Source organism: Grampus griseus (genome assembly GCF_964374135.1).
Source record: "Grampus griseus genome assembly, chromosome: 2".
In the NCBI taxonomy this organism is placed as follows: Eukaryota; Metazoa; Chordata; class Mammalia; order Artiodactyla; family Delphinidae; genus Grampus; species Grampus griseus.
The window spans coordinates 35,465,606-35,491,801 of record NC_139018.1 but is presented as its reverse complement, the minus strand read 5'-3'; the positions used below and the strand labels follow the sequence as shown (position 1 = coordinate 35,491,801).

Here is a 26,196-nt window from a genome sequence, read left to right as displayed (position 1 = left end):
ATGTCAGGAATGAAAAGGGGATACCACTGCATATCCTACAAACAATGAAAGAATAATAATAAGATATTTTTTTAACTACATGCCAATATTTGAAAATTTAGATGAATTAGATGGTATATTCCATAAAACACACACACAACTTAGCAAAACTGAAAGTAATTTAAAAAGTAATTCACTGCAGGGCAAGGATCCCCGTCCTGTGCCTCAGGTGACATGATAGACCAGGTCTCCATCTTCATGAAACTTTAAGATTAATGGGGGTAGAACCAACAAAAACAACTGAAAAGAACTATTTCCCACCAATTTCGTTTCTTTTAAACAGTCCTACCACAGTGAGGACACATGAATAGAAGAAGAAAATTTCTTCTTGCCTCAGTTCTTGCTCTCCAGAATTCTAGTTTTATATATCCTTCATGTCAAAAGTGCTTCTCTCGAATACTCCTGGTCTCCAAAAGGTCTAATTGTCCAAAATGTGGCTCTACTGGTGAAACTGAAAATGCCAGTTACAGATATAAGCTTGCCTTAAAAGTTGCAGAATCAAACAAATTATTTGGTATTACTGTATTTGGAAGCTGTTTAGATGCATTTTTTGGTCTTACAGCAACTGGTTTGCACAGGTACATTCAAGATCGTAATGAAATTCCAGAAACACTGGACAGTGATGCAGCTCAGACCCTATTAACTAAAGCAGTTGAAACTTGCTTTGTTGGACAAAGCTTTATTTTTGGAGTGACGAATTTTGAAAGCCAACATCGACAAGGTTCAGGTTCCAGTAACCTCTTAGAGCAGTGCTCAGACCACAAGAGAGAAGTTAAAGCGCTAGTAGCTTGCCAGATTGTTCTACCAGACCCAGGTGTCGTAGGCTTCACTGTCATTGACTATTTCCATCGGCTTTTGCAGCTTTCTGATATCAGGAAACTTCGCTGTGGCTCCCAGGCACCTAATAGCCACCTACTTGCTTTAGAAAATTCAAATAGCGATGTCAGCAGCATATGTGGCCCTGACAGCAGTTCTTGTTGTTTTGAGTCCCACGGCAGCGATGATTTTTCAGGATTCTGGCAGCTATCACTTGAACTCACTTCCGTTGTTTCACAACTAACAGATGATGATGATTTTTCAGCTTCAGAACAAAGCGAGGCCATTGATACTCTTCACCAGAACAGAATGTGCATCTCCTCTGCAGAGGCCACTGGTTCCAATAGCTGCCACGATACCATTCAGGGTTTATGGAGCCCTGTTTCTTATGTGGATCAAAATAGTGCAGCACAAAAGCTGGGTGAAGAACTTGGCTTACAAGCTGATCAGCCAAGTGCGGTTCATAGCAATCATCATGAAATTGGAGTTCCTGGTTCTAATTTATTCCCTTTGAAAGTGCAAGAGCCCCTTGAGCCAAGTAATACAAAATCCTTCCACAGTGCAGTGGAAGTTAAAAATATATATTCCCAGCGTGAGCTAACATGTCACCAGTATCATGATGTAGATACCCCCGCTAGCTTTCAGGAGAGATCTGTGTGTTGTCCACCTTCATCACTCAGACTTGAAGAGATAGCTGGGGGTTCTCAGGACTGTGACCCTGAGATCTGGGCTGACCTTCCACTCTCTGAAAGCCTAAACAAATTTCTGGCAGCTATCGAAAGTGAGATTGCTATAACCCAGACAGATGGCAGTAGCAGGAAATGTCATCTAGATAATGACGTCAGTAAATTACATGCAGACCACAGCAGGATATCCGTGACTCCACAGAGAACTACTAGATCCTTGCATGCACCACCTGTAGGCTTAAGATCACCACAAGCAACAGTCAAAGCAAACTCCAGCAAAAATAACCTCCTTTCCAACTGTGAAGCAAATCCAAGTCCTAGCGTTCATAAGGAGTCACAACCAGAGAACACAGCAGAGACTATCTCTGTAAGTAGTAGTGAAAGAGGCATTTCTGAAAATCTTCTACCAAATGTTTATCTGTCAGTTCTGTTTCCATCTTCAAAAGGCTCAGGCACAACAGTTACTCTTAAGTCTACCAGAATTCCACCACATGAGGCTGAAATTTCACTTAAGCACGATACTTCAGAGACTGACCATTCTTGTCTCAATGGCAAATATTTTAATGGATGTGGAGAAAAATCACTAACCGAAATGAGTGAAAAGTTGACAACTTTGAGTTCTAGGAGGTATAATGATGTTTCCAACCTTCACAACTTAGAAAATAAACAATACTGTAGGCGGCCAAAGAACCAGGGTGACAGTTTGACAATTTGCAGGAAACTCACATATCCTTTAGAAGCTCTTTGCAGTATGCCAGATAGAAGTACGAACGCATTGAAAGAAATGTCTTATGAGCACACTGGTAATAACCTAACAGCAAACTGTTCTGCTGGTCATGAAGGTGGCTACAATGCTTCTGCTGATCTCTTTGATGATAGTCCTAAAGAAATGGACATGGCAACAGAAATGACCAAAAAGTCACAGGATATTTTGTTACAGTGGGGAAAGTCTTAGGCAGAAAGTCATCATACAGAATCTGATTTTTCATTGAGATCATTCTCTGAAAACTCCAGCCAGTCTTCACAAAAATTATCCTTGCAAAACACATCTGCCTCTCTGTATCTAAAAACATGTCCCTCTCCACCTCATTTTCAGTCAGATTCAGAATATGATTTTGAAGATAGCCAAGACTTTGTTCCATGTTCACAGTCAACTCCAGTTATAGGATTCCACCAAACTAGAATTCATGGAATGACAGGAGCTTTCAAAAAATTACCTGCCTTTTATTTGGACCTTGATGCTAACTATAAAAAGACAAGGATTTCCACTGTAAATGATGCACAGCAAACCACCCCAAGCTGTCCAAAAAATATAAAGACAACCAGCCAGAAATCCAGAAGCCCTACTATATCTAGTATTACACAACCAGAGATCTCCAACAACTGTCCTGTTGCTAAGTACCTTGAAACTGATGTTGACGAATGGGTCCCTCCTACCACACAAAAAGTATTTCCTTCAGAAATGCTTGGATTCCAGGCCATGGGTCTAAGGAAATGCCCAGCTGCTTATAATTCTCCTGATCAAAAAGAGTTACCAAGAAAAAAACTGAAATATGTCAAACAAAGAACTGATAAATGCTTAATTAAGAAAAAGTTAAATTTGAAGAATATGCTTACAGCAGCAGAACAGAAATCTCCTGACTATAACAGTACAGGGTTAGGCTGGATTTTCAAGGAGTCGGTTTTGGGACTTGCTTCGCATTCAGAAGTCAAATGTTGCCTTCCATTTTCAGAAGGTTGGTCATCTTCAGTGCCTGAAACTAAAAGTGCTTGGTCTCCTGAATTGTTCTCATAAAATGTCACCTGAACCCAATTTCTGAGCTTTTAAAGGTAAGTCTGTTTGGAAACTCTTGCCTCCAGTGTCATGGAAAACGTTCTTACCATTTTGAACACTTGAAGAGAAGCAAATAGAAAAGAGGTGCTGTTGTGCCTTTTTATATGGGGGGAAGCCATTGTTCTTCCCAGTGTTTTATCCAGAATACTCTGATTTCAGATAATTTGGCACTTTATCTTATATTATTGATTGTACTTATGTAATATTGTCAGTTTTGCTTATTGAAAGTATTTGTTAAAATCACACATACATTCAGAAATAAAGCCTTTGCAAACCAAAAAAAAAAAAAGTAATTCACTGCTTAAAAACCTGCCCAAGGAAACCCATAGGCCTAGATGGCTTTGCTGTGAATTCTACAAAATATGTCAAGAAGAAACAATGCCAATTTTTCCACATATTTTTCCAGAAAAGAGAAAAGGAAAGATCACTCTTCAGTACATTTTTAAAAAATTTTATTAGAGTATAGTTGCTTTACAATATTGTGTTAGTTTATACTGTACAGCAAAGTAAATCAGCTATACGTATACATATATCCCCTCTTTTTTGGATTTCCTTCTCATTTAGGTCACCACAGAGCACTGAGTAGAGTTCCCTGGGCTATGCAGTAGGTTCTCACTAGTTATCTATTTCATACATAGTATCAATAGTGTATATATGTCAATCCATATCTCCCAATTCTTCCCACCCTCCCCCTTTCCCCCTTGGTATCCACACATTTGTTCTCTACATCTGTGTCGCTATTTCTACTTTGTAAAAAGATCGTCTATATCAAATTTTTTCATATTCCACATATATAAATTAATATACAATATTTGTTTTTCTCTTTCTGACTTACTTCACTCTGTATGACAGTCTCTAGGTCCATCCATGTCTCTACAAATGACCCAATTTCATTCCTTTTTATGGCTGAGTAATATTCCATTGTATATATGTACCACATCTTCTTTATCCATTCCTCTGTTGATGGACATTTAGGTTGCTTCTGTGTCCTGGCTATTGCATATAATGCTGCAATGAACATTGGGGTGCATGTGTCTTTTTGAATTATGATTTTCTCTGGGTATATGCCTAGGAGTGGGTTTGCTGGGTCATATGGTAGTTCTATTTTTAGTTTTTAAGGAATCTCCATACTGTTCTCCATAGTGGCTGTATCAATTTACACTCCCACGAACAATGCATGAGGGTTCCCTTTTCTCTACACCCTCTCCAGCATTTACTGTTTGTAGATTTTTTTTTTTTTGGTACGTGGTCCTCTCCCTGTTGTGACCTCTCCTGTTGCGGAGCATGGGCTCCGGACACGCAGGCTCAGCGGCCATGGCCCACAGGCCCAGCCGCCCCGCAGCATGTGGGATCCTCCCGGACCGGGGCACAAACCCGTGTCCCCTGCATCGGCAGGCGGACTCTCAACCACTGAGCCACCAGGGAAGCCCCTGTAGATTTTTTTTATGATGGCCATTCTGACCCATGTGAGGTGATACCTCATTGTAGTTTTGATTTGCATTTCTCTAATGATTAGTGATGTTGAGCATCTTTTCATGTGTTTGTTGGCCATCTGTATGTCTTCTTTGGAAAAATGTCTATTTAGATCTTCTACCCATTTTGTGATTGGGTTGTTTGTTTTTTGATATTGAGCTGCATGAGCTGTTTGTATATTTTGGAGATTAATCCTTTGTCAGTTGCTTTGTTTGCAAACATTTTCTCCCATTCTGAGGGTTGTCTTTTCTTCTTGTTTATGGTTTCCTTTGCTTTGCAAAAGCTTTTAAGTTTCATTATGTCCCATTTATTTATTTTTGTTTTTATTCTCATTACTCTGGGACATGGGTTGGAAAAGATCTTCCTGCAATTTATGTCAGAGTGTTCTGCCTATGTTTTCCTCTAAGAGTCAACATTTAGCCAGACTTACTCATAAATTTAGTTCATTTTTTTAAGGCCAGAATAATCTTGATACAACAACTGGCCAAGGCCATTTCAAGAAAGGAACATTAGAGGCCCAGCTCACTTATGACATTGATTTTTTAAAAACAATCTAGACAAAGTCTAGAAAATCAAATATGGCAATGTGTGAAAAATATTATATCAATACATCACAACCAAGCTGGAAATGCAAGAACTGCAAAGTTGGTTTAGCATTCAAAACTCATTCAATGCAATCTGCTCCATTAATAAAATGAAGGAGATGAATCCTGTGACCATCCAGTAGATGCAGAAAAAAGCAGTTCATAAAATTCAATACACATGATTAAAAAAAAAAAAACTGGTAGCAAACTAGAAAAAGAAATTAACATCCTTCATCTGATAAAGAGTATCTACAAAAACCTAAAATAACACTTAGGTCCTTAATCATCTGCTCCAGAGCCACTCTTCTTCGAATCTTCTCCATCTCAGTAAAATGACATCTCCATCCATCCAATTGCTAAAGCCAAATATCTGAAAGTTATTATTTAGGGTTCAGTCTCTCTGTCTCCTACCAGCCTCATACCCAATCCCTTATCAGTCTATTGATTCTACTTCCAAATATTTCCAGAGTTTTCCATCTCTTTCATTACCACTGTTTTCCATCTCCTTCATTACCACTCTGGGCTACTACCATCTCTCACCGAGATTACGACCATAGACTTACAACTGGTCTCCCTGTTTTTATTCTTGCCCCCTCCAAACCATTTTCCAAATCCACATAGCAAACAGAGTGATATTCTTAAAGCACCAATCAGATTACATCACTGCCTGTTTAACAACTCCCTAAGGTTGTTGGGAAAAAAATCCAAAATCCTTACCAAGGTCTACATGCCTCCATGCCTCATCCTAGCATCACTGTCCCCCTCACCCACTGTGTCACGCTGGCCTCTTTCAGTTCTTTGCATTTGCCAAGCTAGTCTCCACTTCAGCATTGCTCCCCCGACTTGCAGTGTTTGCTTCCTCACTTCTCACTGGGCAACCTGACCACCCTATGGTTTCCTTTCTTAGAACCCTATACTTTCCCTTCAGAATTCTTATCATAATTCGCAAGTCTACATTATTCTTTTACTTCTTAAATTTCTATCTTCTTCACTATATTATAAACCACAAAGGCAAGAATCATGACTGTTTTGTTCTCTTCTGTTTCATCTCTATCCTAGTGCCTAGTGCATAATAAGCATTCATTGAATCATTGTTGAAAATGAATGAATGAATAAGTGAATGAATGAATTCTTCTTATATTCCAAGTATATTAAAAGTGTGTGTAGCTTTTTCAGGAAATTGCTTCCAGCATGCATAGTTTGAGCGATCATTGTTAATAACTGACTGTAAGCAGTTTCAGGCATATAACCTTGAGCTTCCAGACAAACCTTGAAGTAAATGAACACTGTGTCTCACTTAGTCCTCTGCAATTAATTCTAACTTCTAAAACACCTTATCTACTGGCACTAGGGCTTGCTTTGCATGGATCTTATGGGAAGTTATTGCAAACAGGCATAAAAGCAACCAAAGGCAAGATATCAAGAGTTAAAAGCTTTTATTCAGCTACAAATACAGTTTTCTAGCTGAGCAGACTTCAAAACCTTCATTTTCATGGTAAGCAAACAATGATCCTAAAATAAAATATGTGCAGCCAGTGATATTTATTTACAAATGCCCTATGACTACCTTCTAAGAAATGTTATATGATGGTAAAACTTCAAAAGACATCAGTGCAACCAACACCATCATTCTGTTAAAAATATTTTCATCTTTATGTGATAACCCCAGGAATACAATCTTTATAATCGCGCAACTAATCACTAACTCCAGAGTGATGTAAAATTAATTTGGTTATGCCTTAGTACCTCATTTTTTTCTGCCTGCAAAAGGTGGCAGCTAATGTTACGTGAAAATAGAATCTATAGAGACCCTGTGTTCCTAACACACTTTAATGATGGGGTCAACTCCCTCAGTATCCCAGAAAGAGAGGAAATAAAATTTTCATTTTTCTTCACAGCTTGAAAGACATGGCCAGACTTTGTACCATGATTGGAACCAGTTCTTTCTAGGATTAAGGCCAAAATCAAAATCACCAGATTGATCATATGTTCCAAAAAGGTAGTTAACTCAGTCTCATAGACAGGGGAAAAGGAAAGGCATCTACCATTTGTATCCTTACTCGAAGGAAACAAGAAGAGTCCAAATTATCAAGCTGCAGATTTAAGGTCACTTAAGGGCTCTAGAAGCCACAGCAATTGGTGAGGGTAACAAGGGCTTTATATTCTCATGGTGATGAGTTCAAACCCCAGCTCCTTCACATGCAAATTGTATGTCCCTAGGCAAGTTACCAAACCTTACTCAGCTTCAATTTCTTCATCTATAGAAAAAGGATAACAATGCTGTCTCATACAGAAAGTACATGGCACACAGTAGGAGTTCAAAAAATGGTAGTTATTCAGTGGAATAGATATTGGCCTTTCTTTCTATTCCTCCTTTGTTAAAAATAAATGAAGGAAAGGAGAATAGGAACTCGCAAAGGTATTCTTAAATACTAACATTCCTCCTGGGGATGTTCAATACTGCCAGAAAACCTAAAACCCCTCAAAAAAGGAATGTGAATTAGATATAAAATATAGCTGGTCCCCAGGACTTTGTTATCTCACATCCCCAAATTAACATTATCTAAGAAACCAAATGACATCAAATCTGTATTACATTGAGAATAACTTTCAAAACCCCATGGGTAAGAGACAGAAAGAAAGGGAGAAGGAGGCTGAGATGGAAATAAAATGGAGGGGAAGGGAAGACATGAAAGAAAGAGAAGAAAGAGAGAAACCAACCAGTTCCATCTGGATTAAAGTTCATTTATAATCAGAACAATAATGGGATTGTCTTCTCCTTTCTGCTGTGTTCCCTATGAAAGTCAAGACCGTAGTTGCTTTGTTCACTTCTGTATGCCCAGTAGCTAACACACTGCCTGGAACATAATAGGTATTTAATAAATAATTGTTGGATATACAAAAACATGAATGAGTGAGTGCTGTGTATGTCTCCGGAGTCGTAAATATTCACCCTGCATCCAAGAACTTGAAAACACAAAGGACTGATTTTATGCATTGACTCTGGGTACTTGGAACTGGAATTCCACATATGAGTGTCCCCAGGTTTGCACCATCTCTCTAGCCCTGCAAAATGGCCTTTTCGAATAAAGATCTGAAGGTCCTGTGGGGTGGCCTCAATTTCAGCTCTCACTCTGCCAGTGTTCTCAGTTGCCTTATAATACAGTGTCTGGTGCTAGATATTAAAATGCAGAAAGAACTTTTTAGAGACTCTGAGTCGTATACAAAAAAAAAAAAACCACATCAAAGATAGAGCTGAGCAGTTAGAAATCCGTCAATACAGTGTCTTGCTCTCATTATTGAGAGATGCTTAATCTCATTATTCAGTTTTGGGAGAGAACAGGAGGCATGTAGTGAAATTCAATAGAGACATAATATATAGCTTCGAGTTAGCAACAGATAGTGTAATGTTGAAATTTCCAATTTCAAAATAAGTTTAACTGTCAATAATTATAACTATTTAATCAAAACACTGTAAGAATATTTTTTGGTATATTGCATATTAAAATTTTTTAATCTATTAAACACAGGTCAAAAGCCCCATCAAATATAGAAAGGCTACAGAAATTTCACCTGGTTGATATAAACCACTTCATTTACATTTTCTAGAACAATTCTTATAAATCCACTACTACCAAAACACAGCTATGAGGATTAAATTTAATTGTGTATGTAAAAGTATTTTGCAACATTATGTCTTTTTTTTTTCTCGGAAAGATATGAGACATTTTTGTTTCTTTCTCAGCCAGTTTGCATGTAACATGTAATGAAATCACCTTCCATTTTTACCTGCCTCCCTATTAGAGGCAAGATTTTTTTTCTTTTCCTTCTTAAACTAATGGGATTGTGAAAAAAGCAATCTCATCCCGTCAGATGCCACCATATTTCAGAAATGAAGTGATTTATGGGCAGTAATTACATTACGAAAAGTTTATACATCATTTGGGTATTATTCAGGGGAAAAGGTATAATGTGTTGTTGTTGTTATTAAACCCCAAAGACCCATTGATCAAGAATATCAAGATCAACCACTTGTTTTGTTAAGTAATTAACTTAACTCTTCCCCATAGCTCCCATTCAGGCTTAGAACAATCCTATTTCTCATTGGAATGAAGAGTCCCGAGCAATGTAGTGAAAAAGGTGATGCCAATTAATTGCCAAAAGTAATTGTCATTTTGTAATCACATTATTATCTAATTTGCTGCCACTAGATCATTAAAGTACCAATTATGCATCTCTGCTCTAATGCATTAGTTTAAAAAAGGAATCATGCATTTATTGCCTTTATAATTCCTGAGATAATTATACAACAGGCTGAAGGTATATTTCTTCTGTGATGCAGCAAACTTAGCAACCACATGGAGACTCCAATGGTTAGGAAATTAGTATGCCAGAACTGATTATTAGAGCTAAAACCAAATATCCTCAGCTTCTTTTTTTTTTTTTTTTATCCTCAGCTTCTTTATTCAAGGTGCCGTAGGGACATTCTATAGAACGGAATTGTGAGGAAGTAATAGTTTGCCTCTGTAAAACAGTCCATTCCCTCTTCGTCCATTCTTTGCCAGGGGGGAGTCACATAGAAAGAAAACCTTGTTCAGGAATAAGAAAATGGTTTCCAGATTGGTTTATAGATTATGAGTTCTTGAATGGACATGTGGTCCAGGAGAGGCTGTACTTCTCGGCTGTCCAATGAACCACTCTCATCTTGGGTGAGTCCCATCCTGCCTGAGGAGGGGTTAAAGCATCCCTACAGCATGGAGAAGGAAGCCGGGGCGGGGGGATGCTGGGGGCGGAGGGGCATGTGAAGTGGCAGTCTGGAGACATTTTCAAGTTTGGCTTCATTATTGTTCTTAAAATTCCGTGAATTCCCAGGTCATAAGTCTCTTCCTTAACATAGATATAAAATCCATTCTGGAGATAAATAGAAATAAGTTATGGAGTCTCTCTTTTGGATTATCTGTTCTCTCTATTTTTAATATAAATGGGTTTCAATCCAATTGAATTGTCCTTTCACTTCAAAAAAAAAGTTATGGTGTTGCATGTTTTTTGTCTACTCTTCTCCATATTTACCACATTTAAGACTGAAGTGGTCGTATTAAGTGCTCCCTGTAGCTACACATATGGCAGAAGGATTCCCCAGGATACTGCGGTGGCCATCCTCTTCTCTCAAAAAGGATTCTGTGCAAGCTGCTTCTCCAGCTGTCACAGTCCCACTGATATTCCTTTATTCATTCCCAACATTGTTCTAGCGCAGAGGTCAACAAACTACAGCCCAAAGACCAATCCAGCCCACCTCTTATTTTTGTAAATAAAGCTTTATAGGAATACAGCCAGGCCCACTGGTCTACATGTTGTCTCTACCTGCTTCACTCTACAACAGCAGAGGTGAGTAGTGACAACAGAGACTGCATGGCCCACAAAGCCTAAAATATTTGCTATCTGGCCCTTTACAGAAAAAGTTTGCCAATCCCTATTCTAGTGGGATTTTTTCATCTTACTATTACAGACTCTCCTTCCCCTGAAATAAAGACCTTTATTCTTACATTGCTTAATGTTTTTCTTTTCTTCTCTCTGGACAATTCTTTCTAAATTACAGCATCTTCTTTAACTTCTGAAATTTAAATCTCTGTAACATTTCATCCACACACTCCCTGGCAGCTTTGAGAACACTTCACCCAAGGATGCTCACAAAGGTGCTTGATAATGTCTACTTTTGATCTGTAGCCTAAGGAATCACTCTCTGAGTGGATCTAAAAATTTCATTCATTCCATCAAGAATAGACATTTGATGAAGGTCTTTGTTATGTGCCAGGCACTGATGCTAGATGCACAGTTCCATAAGACACAGTCTCTCCCTACCTAGAAACTCACAATCTGGAAAAGAAGACCTCATACACATCAGGGTATTATTGTTCTCGCAACTGTTGTTTGTTTTAACACTTTCTTAGTTACATGCCAAGAACTGTGTTGAGAGGTTAACATATATTAACTCATTTAATCCTCATAACAATCCTGTGAGGAAGATGCTATTATTATCTTCATTTTACAGATAAAAAGTTTAGGTATGAATAAGAGAACTTCATGTGAGGTAGAATTATAGCAAAGGTTTAGTAATTTGCCCAAGGTCATGCATTTATTAAGTAGCAGAGCTGGGATTTGAATCCAAGCAGTTTGGCTCCGGAGTCCAAACTCCTAACTACTTCGGCAGTATTAACTTTTGTTTCCTCTGCCCTGGACCTGAGAGGAGACCCCCTACATGGGACACCCCTGAATTCCCCATCACATAACATGCAGAGGATCTGAGTTATGCCGTTGTTGACCGAAACAAAAAATGCACAACGTGAGAGCTGTGGCTTTCAGTTTTATTTGAGGACCTTACTGAGGACTATAGTCCAGAAGACAGCCTCTCAGATAGCTCTGAGGACCTGCTCCAAAGGGTTAGGGGAGGAGCCAGGATGTATATGAGTTTTTCTGGCTGGGAATTATATGTATTCAAGGATACATCCTGGTAAAAGGTTACTGTTAATCACAAAAAAACCCCCAGATATTTCAAGTTCATGATTTTAGTGCTTATCCCTATATGGGAAGATGCAAGAATCTGGGGTCATTGAAATTCTTCCTTAGATATGCATTTTAACTAGCTAGGAGCTCATTTACCCAAAACATGGGATGCTTCATCCTGTTTTTGTCCTGAATCCCTTTCAGGGTGTGCTGAAGGTCAGCGACTACAGGGGCTAATGACCTGATCCTTGTAGAACTGGGTGGCAGGCACTTTCTTTGTTCTACACCCTGCAGATTCACATCACTTGCCAGCATCATCCTGCTTCGCTTGAGCACTGACACCTTCAGACTCCCAGTGTAAGACCTGGCGATCTGAGGATATTCTGATTTCCCAGAAAATGGTTCTTTTATCAAACTAGAGCCTCTCAAAAAAGAAAAAGCTGGTTTTAACTTCGCTGTAGTGGGGCGGGGGGGACTACTATCCATTAGCAAAACTGATGGTAGCTACTTCTGATTTCTATGGGAGAAGAAAAATTCCTCTGCAGAGAGACAATTCTTTAGTTTAGAAAAATACTCTGATGCATCTTAATGGGGTGTTTGTATTTGGGGCCTGGTTTTGGTTCACTTAAAAAAAATTTTGCTGTTACTGTAGACACCTGAGTGTAAATGGATAGGAGTGTGTGAGACAATGAGAGTTGAACTGCTCTGCGTGGTAAGGTGAAGAAAATTTTGAGGGCACCCCAGAGAGAGAAGATAAGGCACTTGACTGAAAATGGAAGAGGTATGAAGGCAACCTGAAGACCGAAAGAGGCTCAAGAAGATCCCCAGGCATTGGGGCCATCAGAAGAGAAAACTGGCCAGGGAGAAATCCCCCGTAGGGAGATGGTCAATGGTCTTTAGGACAGTGATGTCTGATACCAAGTTTAAAGTTGTTTGCTGTGCTATGTGATCCTGAGAGAGGTCAACAGCTCCAGAGGAGACAGGAGCAGTGATGGGGGAGGGGAGGATAGTAGGAGCAAGACTGTTTATAAAAACAGCCTCCTAATAAAAGGCAGAATCAAGGTTGGAAAGGAAGAAGTAAATCTATCCCTAGTCACAGACAACATGCTCTGGAACATAGAAAATCCTAAGGAATCCACAATAAAACTACCAGAACTAATAAAAAAAATTCTACAAGGTTGCAAAATATAAGATCAATATATAAAAATCAATTGCATTTCTATGCACTAGCAATGAATAATCCAAAAATGAAATTAAGGAAACAGTTCTATTTACGATAACATCAAAAGAAATAAAATACTTGGGAATAAATTTAACAAAAAAGTGCAAGACCTATATACACATTACATTGTATATAAACACATCATCACTGAAAAAAATTAAAGAAGACTTAAATGGAAAGACATCCTATGTGCATGGATGGGAAGACATTATTATTAAGATGACAATTTCTTCCAAATCGATCTACAGATTCAATGCAATCTCTATAGAAATTCCTGCCTTGTTCACAGAAATTGACAAGCTGATCCGAAAATTCACATAGAAATGACAGGGACCCACAATAGCCAAAACGATTTTAAAAAACAACGAAGTTGGATGGGACTAGTAATTCCTGATTTCAAAACTTACTACAAAGCTTCAGTAATCGAGACAGTGTGCTACTGACATAAGGATAGACATATAGAGCAAGAGAATAGAGTTAAGAGACCAGAAATAATCTCATATGCCTACAGTCAATTGATTTTCAATAAGGGGAGAGAATTCAGTGGAGAAGAATAATCTTTTCAACAAATGGTACTAGGACATGCAACAGAATGAATTTGGATCCTATCTCACACCACACACAAAAGTTAAATCAAAATGGTATAAAGACCTAAATTTAATAGCCAAAACTATAAAGCTCTTTGAAGAAAACATACACATAAATATTCGTGATTTCGGGTAAGGCAATGGTTTCTTAGACATGACACCAAAAGAACAAGCAACAAAAGGAAAAATAGATAAACTGGATTTCATGAAAATTTAAAACTTTCATGCTTCAAATGACAGTAACAAGAAAGTGAAAGACAAGCCCACAGAATGGGAGAAAAATTTTGCAAATCAGGTATCTGACAAGGGACTTGTATAGAGAATAAAGAACTCATAACTCAGCAACAAAAATCCAACCCATTGAAAGATGGTCAAATCATTTTGCTATTTCTCCAAATAAGACATACAAATGACCAACACGCACAGGAAAAGATGCCCAATATCATCAGTCATTAGGGGAATGAAAATCAAAACCATGATGATATAATTCTCATCTACTAGGATAGCTATAATCAAAAAGATGAACAAGTGCTAGGGAGGATGTAGAGAAGTTGAAACTCTCGTATTGCTGGTGGGAATATAAAATTATGCAGCCCCTTTGGGAAATAGTATGACAGTTCCTCAAAAAGTTAAACACAAAATACAATGTGATCTTGGAAATTCACTCCTGGATAGATATCCGAGAGAACTGAAAACATACTGCCACACAAAAATGTGTACACAAATGTTCACAGCCTTATTGCTTTGGGCCAAAAAGCAGAAACAACTCAAATGCCCATCAGCTGATGAGTGGATAAGCAAAATGTGGTATATCCAAACAATGGAATATTATTCATCAATGAGGAAGAATAAAATACTGATACGAGTTACAATATGGATGAACCTTAAAAATATTAAAGAAGCCAGACACAAAAGGCCACATATTGTGTGATTCCGTTCATATGAAATGTCCCGAATAGGCAAACCCACAGAAACAGAAAGTAGAATGTGGCTGCCAGGAGCTGGGGGGAGGGAACAATGAAGACAGGCCTCTGATGGGTATGAAGTTTCTTTTTAGAATGATGAAAACTTTCTGGAATTAGATTGCAGTGATGGTTGCGCAACTTTGAAATATACTGAAAACCACTAAATGGTACAACTTGAAAAGCATGAATTATATATGAATTATAACCTCCATTTAATAATATTTTTTAAAAGCCTCCTTTTCACCAAGTATAACCAAAAGAAGGTGAGCCTGCTGAAAAGGTAGGGAAAGAGTTTGTAGGGGAGGAAATCACCTCATTCCTAGAGAAAGACCCTAAAAAAAGAGTATTCTTTTCTTTAACTCAAAAGAATTAAAGGTGGCTTCTAAGGCATTCGCACTTGAAGTACTGCACCAGATAGCAGTTTCGTCTAAGGTAGAAAGTGGTTTCAGACAGTTCTGATGGAAAAGAAAGGGAAAAGAGACCTCCAAAACGATGTGTTGTGGGCAGATGTTTTTGGCTTTTCAGAGTGGCAGGAGTTCAAAGGAGGTGTGTGTAGGATTCTCTGGCTGCAGGTAAGCCTTTATCTCATAAGACTAGAAATGTTCTCAGAAAGAGCAGGCTGAAAGTATACTTGGGGCCTGAGAGCCAGCCCCAGCTAGGAGTCACCCAGCAAAGTGGGAGGGGGCACAGCCCTGGGCAGGCCCAAGGTCTGGGAAGAGGAGTTACCTGGACAAGGCTGGCCCTCCCACCCCTGCCCCACTGCCCTCAGTGGACCTGTGCTGGCACTTGTGGTCGGTTCGCGATGCTACCGACCACACCTCGATGAGCCTGTGGCAGAGCCCGTTTCTGTGACCTGTGACATGGTTTGTCCGTAACCTGAGCAACTGGGGAAAATGAGTGCCCCTTCCAGTTCAGTCCCTCAGTTCCCCAGTTTACAGTTCTCTTTTCACTAGAACTTATTTTCCAGAATGCTGTGTTAAGAATGTTTACAATTTAGGGAACACCAAGTTCAGCACAATGCATTTTCCCTGGTTTCTGTGTCAACACCAAGGCCAGGCAACCTGACCCATCCTCCTCTCGCCCTCCTGATAAAGTAAATAAAATCCCCACTGAGATGGTCTTTGCCAGTAAGGCAGGGACTGTGTACATGACGACTCCCTGGCAGAGAAAAGGATGAAGAGCCAGCAAGTAGTTAGATGTGTCTGAAAGCAGGCTTAAGAATAGCTCTCACATAGTTTCTACCAGGCAGAAATTCACTTTTTCCACAGGTATTGAACGAGGGCCATGGCTACTGGCTATCCTCACCTCTGTGTCAGTTGTTTTCATCTCATCAGCCACTGATTGAACAGTCTCTGGGTTTGGGGCTGGGAAGGCAGAAAGAGAAGAAAAATACCACACAGGAAGAAATGAGCACCTACTTGGGTCAAAATTTGCTATTAACCTTGTGAGACCAGTTAGGGCTCAATGGGGCTTGAGACTTCATTCTTCCTGAAGGGAAGTGTGGACACTGAAGGAGGGAAGAGTTAAAGGGAGAGGGCAGCAGAAACCAAGGTCAGCGGGGTGAGGGTAGAAGATGTGGAACACCCTCAGAATACCCGGGAACCCCACCACCACACACGCGCACGCGCACACACACACACTTTATTCCTACCCTCCGCCCAGTCTGGAGGCCTCTTTCTCACGCAAGAAAAAGTAACAGGTAGCTAGATCAAGGGCGCCACACCAGAACACAAGCGTCTGAAAACTGAACCATAGAAAAAAGGTATCGCCTACTCCTGCCTCTTCATCAGGGAGTGGCAACACTCACCAGGGACAGCCAGCAGCACGGTCTCTTATCTGAAGTTCAGCCAGAGAATCAGCGAGGTCCATGTCTCCAGCTTTCTCCTCCTCAGAGGACACCCCTCACTGGTAGGAAACTGTTGACCGAAACTGCCCGCCTTGGCCAGGCACGAGAATAGCCGCTTGAGTGAGTTACCTCATAATAGGAGGTCCCAATAAGGAACAAGGGACTGACAGCTGCCGCCAAAACCAACCAGAAGAATTTGGGAGGGGCCAAAAGGAAGGAGGAGATGCCAGCCCCTGATATGTCCTGCCAACCTCCCAGAAACGCTTGCGCTGGAAACCATCTTGACTGAGAGTTGCGTGTGCCACCAAGAAGGGCCCTGGCGAGACCAAATATGGGCACGAGCAAGATGATGGACCAGAGACAACCCGGAAGGCTAACCCCACCACCATAAAACCCGAGACTGCAAGCCAGGAGGCAGAGCAATTCTCCGGGGTTCCCTCACGCCTCTGCTCTCCTCTCCAGCACCCTTTTACAATAAGGTCTTTTGCTCTGTCAGTACTTGTGTCTCCTTGGACCATTCATTTCTGAGTGTTAGACAAGAGCCCACTCTCAGGCCCTGGGAGGGGCCCCCACCCACCCTGAAGCACCACCACTATAGGACAGAAGGAGAAGGGGTCAACTGCCTAGGTTCCAGCCCCTTACCTTTGGACACTTCAAAACTACCGCCTGTTAATGTTGTAGGCTTCTAGCTCCAGTTCTGAAATCGAATAGTCCCAAGTTCAAACCTCAGCTCTTCTTCTAACAAGCTAAATGACTTTGGGAAGTTACCTTCTCAAAAACATCTAAGGGGAGTTGTCAGGTAACGGATGCACGGGTTTGGACCTGAGGGCACTAGACCAAAGATATAAACTTGAAAGTCAGCTGTTGTTGGAGGCGACTGAAGCTAGGGCTTAGGTGAGGTTGCCCAGAAAGAACACAGAATGATTAGAGAGCTCAGGAGTGTTGGGGAAAATCATCAAAACCTCAAAAATGGGCCATAGAGACTACTAAGCTCTGGGCATTGTCCAGTGGACCCTCTGGGGATTATCTGATTCTGTAGAGCTGTGCACCTTTCATTGTCTTCCTATTGGCCAGGCTATTTTACAACTTTCTAGGGATAGAGGTTAATTTGTAGAAAACTGATAGCAATGCAAATGATTTTTGTCCATAACATGGTGAATAAATGTTGTCCCAATAGAGATACAATTGATTTTTACCCTGTAGAAAAGATGCCCCCAAGAATTACGTTTTACTGTTCTATATTAACCATTTTGCATCTATTAGCAAATTCATTTCAGCATTCCTGAATATATATGTCTGTTTTTCAAATTCTCCCTGAACCTGATTTTAAGACCTTCCTGGTTTCTTCATTCATTAATGGGCTACATAAAATCTTTGACGTGTTCCGTTCCCATTTATGTGAGACTTGATTTTACCGTTTTGAAAATGCTTTAGCGGGACCAAGCCCTTGAGGAACACCAGCAGATGGTGGAGGAACATGATCTTACAAAGGAGGGAAGGAAAAAGCAGCCAGTGAAGCAGGCGAAAGCAGCAGGAGAGTCTGGGCACAAAAGCCAAGGTAAGATGAGCGTTTTGAAAACAGGGAGTGGGCAACTAAATCCAAAGAGTATTTAATTAATTTTCATCTGACTTGACCACACAACTGCACGTAGCACACAGCCCTCCTGCTGCTGTTCTGCGCCAACCATTCCTCACACCAGATGTGAGGCAAACTTTTCTAAACCATTCAAAGCACTGGATGTCTTGTTACTCCCTTCTCCTGGGACCGGAGGCCAACTTGTCTGACATTTATATAACCAAGGGAACCTACTCAAGCATCTTTTGTAGAACAAGGAACATTTACTTCAAGGTGGTTTTCTGTTCCCAACTTGAATCAGGTGGCACTATTTAAAAAAAAAAAAAAAGGAAAGGCCCTGATATGTCATCTGTCAGGGAACCGCTTTAAATAGAGTATATATTTAAGTGCTATTCTTAACACCCTTAGAGGTTGTCCCACCACCTTAACATCATGGGAAGACAATCAGTTGGCAAATTTGATCATTCCTTCATTTCCAGCTCACAGATGGGAAAACTGAAAAGAATTATGCAGCTCATGCATAAATTACTCATCTCCTCAACCTTGCTCTTACTTCTTATGTGAACTTGGGATCTCAGTAAGCCCAATTTCCCCGTTTTTTCCCCATGCTCTGACCTTCGGATAGATTGCATATATCATAGCAACAATCTTCCCCTATCATTTTCCAACTCCTACAACCTGCAGAAAGCAGGAGCAGGTTGTGATAAAAATCACTGAAATCCACCCAATAGGTTTTTTTTTTTTAAAGCAAACCCTTTCAGGTGTTCTCTAACCCTTAAAATCATAAGCCACAGGGAACGATTAAAGATGCTCTCATTTTTTTTTTCATCCCCATTGTCCAGGTTGAAGGGAAATAGCCCAGCCACCAGCAGGCATCATGACTTTTCATGTGTTGAGCACCCAATACACAGATCAACCTCGTGAATTGGGTGCTCTACTGCATCACCTGCTATGATCTTTCCAGGTTCACCCACAAATGACACTTTAGCTAACAAGCCTGAAGTTTGTCTGCTCATCAGAAGGGCGCTTTAAGAAATTACCAATTTGTCTAGAACTGGAGGTGGCTGCAGTCACTGGCATTCCAGATGGTCCCACTTTTCAGCATTACAGATTCTAGGGGAGGAACCTGACAGCACAGTATACCACCCTCTCCAGCATCCACCTTCTCGTCTGCTTCCTAAAGACAAAGATGTGCTGGTAGTCATTTTCAAGCTTTAGAGTTCTTGGTATTATTACAGAATAACCACAGCCCAAATTCAGATGGCACTTGTGAGTACATGCTAGTAACACCTCGGTATATTCCAACCGTTGCCATGCTTAAACTTAACAAAATGTTGGTTAATTCTACTGAGTAGCCACTAGATGGCAGGCTTCAACCTCCTAAATCGGAGGTTTAAGGATCTCCAATGCTTCCAGTCTTTGCTGCCTGCAGGGCTGGGGGACACTGGAATGACAAGCTGTGGGCAGAGGCATCTCTTCCTTTTATTAATATTCCCAGGCACAGCTTGAGCAGTTCTCACTTCACTTTAGGAAGCTGGTCTGGCTGGGCATTCATTTGGTTTAAGAAGAAAAATTCCGCTATTAAAAAAAAGAAGAAGAAGAAGAAAAATTCCCTAATCACTTCTCAGGTGACATAATTTTATGCTTTAGCTCCTGCCTTCATAGAAAAACAAAAATGTCTACCCAAAAGATTCATGCTGGCCCCACGTAATATCAAACATCAAAAGCTCTCCCAGAGATCTCCATCTCAACGCTAAGACCCAGCTTCACTCAACGACCAGCAAGCTACAGTGCTGGACACCCCATCCCAAACAACTAGCAAGACAGGAACACAAGCCCACGCATTAGGAGAGAGGCTGCCTAAAATCATAATAAGGTCACAGGCACGCCAAAACACACCACCGGACGCAGTCCTGCCCACCAGAAAGACAAGATCCAGCCTAATCCACCAGAACACTGGCACCAGTTCCCTCCATCAGGAAGCCTACACAACCCACTGAACCAACCTTACCCACTGGGGGCAGACACCAAAAACAAAGGGAACCACGAACGTGCAGCCTGTGAAAAAGAGACCCCAAACACAGTAAGTTAAGCAAAATGAGAAGACAGAGAAATAAACAGCAGATGAAGGAGCAAGGTAAAAACCCACCAGACCAAACAAATGAAGAGGAAATAGGCAGTCTACCTGAAAGAGAATTCAGAGTAATGATAGTAAAGATGATCCAAAATCTTGGAAATAGAATGGAGAAAATACAAGAAATGTTTAACAAGGACCTAGAAGAACTAAAGAGCAAACAAACAATGATGAACAACACAATAAATGAAATTAAAAATTCTCTAGAAGGAATCAATAGCAGGATAACTGAGGCAGAAGAACAGATAAGTAACCTGGAAGATAAAATAGTGGAAGTAACTACTGCAGAGCAGAATAAATAAAAAAGAATGAAAAGAACTGAGGACAGTCTCAGAGACCTCTGGGACAACATTAAACACACCAACATTCAAATTATAGGCGTCCCAGAAAAAGAGAAAAAGAAAGGGATGGAGAAAATATTTGAAGAGATTATAGTTGAAAACTTCCTTAATATGGGAAAGGAAATAGTAAATCAAGTCCAGGAAGCACAGAGAGTCCCATACAGGATAAATCCAAGGAGAAACATGCCAAGACACATATTAATGAAACTATCAAAAATTAAATACAAAGAAAAAATATTAAAAGCAGCAAGGGAAAAACAACAAATAACATACAAAGGAATCCCCATAAGGTTAACAGCTGATCATTCAGCAGAAACCCTGCAAGCCAGAAGGGAGTGGCAGGACATATTTAAAGTGATGAAAGGGAAAAACCTAAAACCAAGATTAATCTACCCAGCAAGGATCTCATTCAGATTCCACGGAGAAATTAAAACATTTACAGACAAGCAAAAACTAAAAGAATTCAGCACCACCAAACCAGCTTTACAACAAATGCTAAAGGAACTCCTCTAGGCAGGAAACCCAAGAGAAGGAAAAGACGTACAATAACAAACCCAAAACAATTAAGAAAATGGTAATAGGAACATACATATCGATAACTACCTTAATGTAAATGGATTAAATTCTCCAACCAAAAGATATAGACTGGCGGAATGGATACAAAAACAAGAGGCATATATATGCTGTCTACAAGAGACCCACTTCAGACCTAGGGCCACATACAGACTGAAAGTGAGGGGATGGAAAAAGATGTTCCATGCAAATGGAAATCCAAAGAAAGCTGGAGTAGCAATTCACATGTCAGACAAAATAGACTTTAAAATAAAGACTATTACAAGAGACAAAGAAAGACACTACATAATGATCCAAGAAGAAGATATAACAATTGTAAATATTTATGCACCCAACATAGGAGCACCTCCATACATAAGGCAAATGTTAAGAGCCATAAAAGGGGAAATCAACAATAACACAATAACAGTAGGGGACTTTAACACCCCACTTTCACCAATGGACAGATCATCCAAAATGAAAATAAATAAGGAAACACAAGCTTTAAATGATACATTAAACAAGATGAACTTAATTGATATTTATAGGACATTCCATCCAAAACCAAAAGAATACACTTTCTTCTCAGGTGTTCATGGAACAATCTCCAGGATAGATCATATCTTGGGTCACAAATCTAGCCTTGGTAAATTTAAGAAAATTGAAATCGTATCAAGTATCTTTTCTGACCATAACACTATGAGACTAGATATCAATTACAGGAAAAAATCTGTAAAAAATACAAACACATGGAGGCTAAAAATACACTACTAAATAACCAAGAGATCATTGAAGAAATCAAAGAGGAAATCAAAAAATACCTAGAAACAAATGACAACAGAGACACAATGACCCAAAAGCTATGGGAGGCAGCAAAAGCAGTTCTAGGAGGGAAGTTTATAGCAATACAAGCCTACCTCAAGAAACAAGAAACATCTCAAATAAACAACCTAACCTTACACCTAGAGCAATTAGAGAAAGAAGAACATAAAAAACCCAAAGTTACCAAAATGAAAGAAATAATAAAGATCAGATCAGAAATAAATTAACAAGAAATGAAGGAAATGATAACAAAGATCAATAAAACTAAAAGCTGGTTCTTTGAGAAGATAAACAAAATTGATAAACCATTAGCCAGACTCATCAGGAAAAAAAGGGAGAAGACTCAAATCAATAGAATTAGACATGAAAAAGGAGAAGTAACTGACACTGCAGAAATACAAAGGATCATGAGAGATAACTACAAGCAACTCTATGCCAATAAAATGCACAACCTGGAAGAAATGGACAAACTCTTAGAAAAGCACAACCTTCCGAGACTGAACCAGGGAGAAATAGAAAATATAAACAGACCAATCACAAGTAATGAAATTGAAACTATGATTAAAAATCTTCCAACAAACAAAGGCCCAGGACCAGATGGGTTCACAGGTGAATTCTATCAAACATTTAGAGACGAGCTAACACCTATCCTTCTCAAACTCTTCCAAAATATAGCAGAAGGAGGAACACTCCCAAACTCATTCTACGAGGCCACCATCACCCTGATACCAAAATCAGACAAAGATGTCACAAAAAGGAAAACTACAGGCCAATATCACTGATGAACATAGATGCAAAAATCCTCAACAAAATACTAGCAAACAGAATCCAACAGCACATTAAAAGGATCATACACCAGGATCAAGTAGGGTTTATCCCAGGAAGGCAAGGATTCTTCAATATATGCAAATCAGTCAATGTGATACACCATATCAACAAATTGAAGAAGAAAAACCGTATGATCATCTCAATAGATGCAGAAAAAGATTTCAACAAAATTCAACACCCATTTATGATAAAACCCTCAAGAAAGTAGGCATAGAGGGAATTTACCTCAACATAATAAAGGCCATATATGACAAACCCACAGCCAACATCATTCTCAATGGTGAAAAATTGAAACCATTTACACTAAGATCAGGAAAAAGACAAGGTTGCCCACTCTCACCACTATTATTCAACATAGTTTTGGAAGTTTTAGCCACAGCAACCAGAGAAGAAAAAGAAATAAAAGGAATCCAAATCAGAAAAGAAGAAGTAAAACTGTCACTGTTTGCAGATGACAGGATACTATACATAGAGAATCCTAAAGATGCTACCAGAAAACTACTAGAGCTAATCAGTGAATTTGGCAAAGTAGCAGGATACAAAATTAATGCACAGAAATCTCTTGCATTCCTATACATTAATGATGAAAAATCTAAAAAAGAAATTAAGGAAACACTTCCATTTATCATTGCAACAAAAAGAATAAAGGAGACAAAAGACCTGTATGCAGAAAACTATAAGACACTGATGAAAGAAATTAAAGATGATACAAACAGATGGAGAGATATACCATGTTCTTAGATGGAAGAATCAACATTGTGAAAATGACTATACTACCCAAAGCAATCTACAGATTCAGTGCAATCCCTATCAAACTACCATGGCATTTTTCACAGAACTAGAACAAAAAACTTCACAATTTGTATGGAAACACAAAAGACCCCGAACAGCCAAAGCAATCTTGAGAAAGAAAAACGGAGCTGGAGGAATCAGGCTCCCTGACTACTACTACAAAGCTACAGTAATCAATGGAACAGGATAGAAAGCCCAGAGATAAACCCACGTACATATGGTCACCTTATCTTTGATAAAGGAGGCAAGAATACACAATGGAAAAAGACAGTCTCTTCAGTAAGTTGTGCTGGGAAAACTGGACAGCTACATGTGAAAGAATGAAATTAGAGTACTCCGTAATTATACACAAAAATAAGCTACAAATGGATTAAAGACCTGAATGTAAGGCCAGACACTATAAAGCTCTTAGAGGAAAACATAGGCAGAACACTCTATGACATAAATCACAACAAGATCCTTTTTGACCCAACTCCTAGAGAAATGGAAATAAAAACAAAAATAAACAAATGGGACCTAATGAAACTTCAAAGCTTTTGCACAGCAAAGGGAACAATAAGCAAGATGAAAAGACAACCCTCAGAATGGGAGAAAATATTTACAAACGAAGCAACTGACAAAGGATTAATCTCCAAAATATACAAACAGCTCATGCAGCTCAATATCAAAAAAACAAACAACCCAATCCAAAAATGGGCAGAAGACCTAAATAGACATTTCTCTAAAGAAGATATACAGATTGCCAACAAACACATGAAAGGATGCTCAACATCACTAATCATTAGAGAAATGCAAATCAAAACTACAATGAAGTATCACCTCACACCGGGCAGAATGGCCATCATCAAAAATCTACAAACAATAAATGCTGGAGAGGGTGTGGAGAAAAGGGAACCCTCTTGCACTCTTGGTGGGAATGTAAATTGATACAGCCACTATGGAGAACAGTATGGAGGTTCCTTAAAGAACTAAAAATAGAACTACCGTATGACCCAGCAATCCCACTACTGGGCATATACCTGGAGAAAAGCATATTTCAAAAAAAGTCATGTACCACAATGTTCATTGCAACTCTATTTACAATAGCCAGGACATGGAAGCAACCTAAGTATCCATCAACAGATGAATGGACCTAGAGACTGTCATACAGAGTGAAGTAAGTCAGGAAGAAAAATACAAATACCGTATGCTAACACATATATATGGAATCTAAAAAAAAAAAAAATGGTTCTGAAAAACGTAGGGACAGGACAGGAATAAAGATGCAGATGTAGAGAATGGACTTGAGGACACAGGGAGGGGGAAGGGTAAGCTGGGAAGAAGTGAGGGAGTGGCATGGACATATATACACTACCAAATGTAAAATAGCTAGCTAGTGGGAAGCAGCTGCATACCACAGGGAGATCAGCTAGGTGCTTTGTGCCCACCTAGAGGGGTGGGATAGGGAGGGTGGGAGGGAAATGCAAGAGGGAGGAGATATGGTGATACATGTATACATATAGCTGATTCACTTTGTTATCCAGCAGCAACTAACACAACATTGTAAAGCAATTATATTCCAATAAAGATGTGAAAAAAAAAAAGATTCATGGCAAGGGGATGTGTATGTGTGCAGAATAGTCACCTGCGTGTTAACAGAGAAATGTTTTCCAGCGGTTCAAGGGAATAAAGAATTTACCCACTGGCAAAATAAATGGAAATATATATTACTGCAACACACACATACAAACCAGAAAAAAAATATTAACAATAGCTTGCAAATACTGTTTCAAGTTCCAACCATAATTATAAGTTTCACCATGAACCCTGCTTATTCTTTCTGACTTTTGACGACTCAGTCGCCTACTCAAAAAGGAGAAAATAAAGGTGCAAGAACCTTTAGTTAAAGTGTCCAGTCACATCCTCAAAAAGCAGAAAACAAAATCTCATCCAATTTGTTTGGAAAGAGAGAATTATGTACTTGTTCCCATATAGGATCTACCAGTTGGGGAGGGGGCTGGTGAGGAGGGGAGGCAGGGTACAAATGAGGACAGGGATCTACGCTGGGGACAGTGGTTCCACAGACAGAAATAATCTAGGTTCTCTTGGACAAAATGAGGAGGTAATTTAGTTGCTGCTGGATCAAGGTTTCAGAGCAATAAGAATCAGGTAAGGCAACAGTGAAAGTTAATAGAGGATCGTTTAGATTCACAATAAAGATATAATTTCCTTAGGGCCTTCAAAATAACAATAACTTCCAGAAGGTAGTTAGCATGCAGATTTGGAGATTACTTTAGCTCATCCTGTTCATCAAGACACACATGGGTCCACCCACAAGAGCCAGTAATTAGATTCCACCACTCCCTGTCCCAAGCGGTCTTGGACAGTGACCATTAACCCTCTGCCCCAGAGGCAGGAGAAGCGATCTGGGAACACTGCGTGCACAGGCCAGGGTTCATCACGACAGCAGCAATTACCCTCCCTCCAAGTGTGTGTCTGCCTCGGTGGGACCAGGGCACTTGGCACATTAAAGAGCATTTATAAACAGTAGGTTAGAAGAGCTCAGGGGAAGATGAACCATGTAATGAGTGATGGTTATTAATGACCATTATTATCCTT

The 26,196-nt window shown here is 39.6% G+C and overlaps 1 protein-coding gene across 1 annotated transcript; it reads left to right on the top strand.

Moving 5' to 3' along the window:
- Positions 1-342: 342 nt before the first annotated feature.
- LOC309818948 (DNA damage-induced apoptosis suppressor protein-like) lies at positions 343-3,336 on the top strand (the record flags this gene model as incomplete). The annotated part of the gene is given in 2 exon segments (XM_082648980.1): positions 343-2,493; positions 2,497-3,336. Coding segments are annotated over 2 exon segments (2,991 nt in total).
- Positions 3,337-26,196: the final 22,860 nt, after the last annotated feature.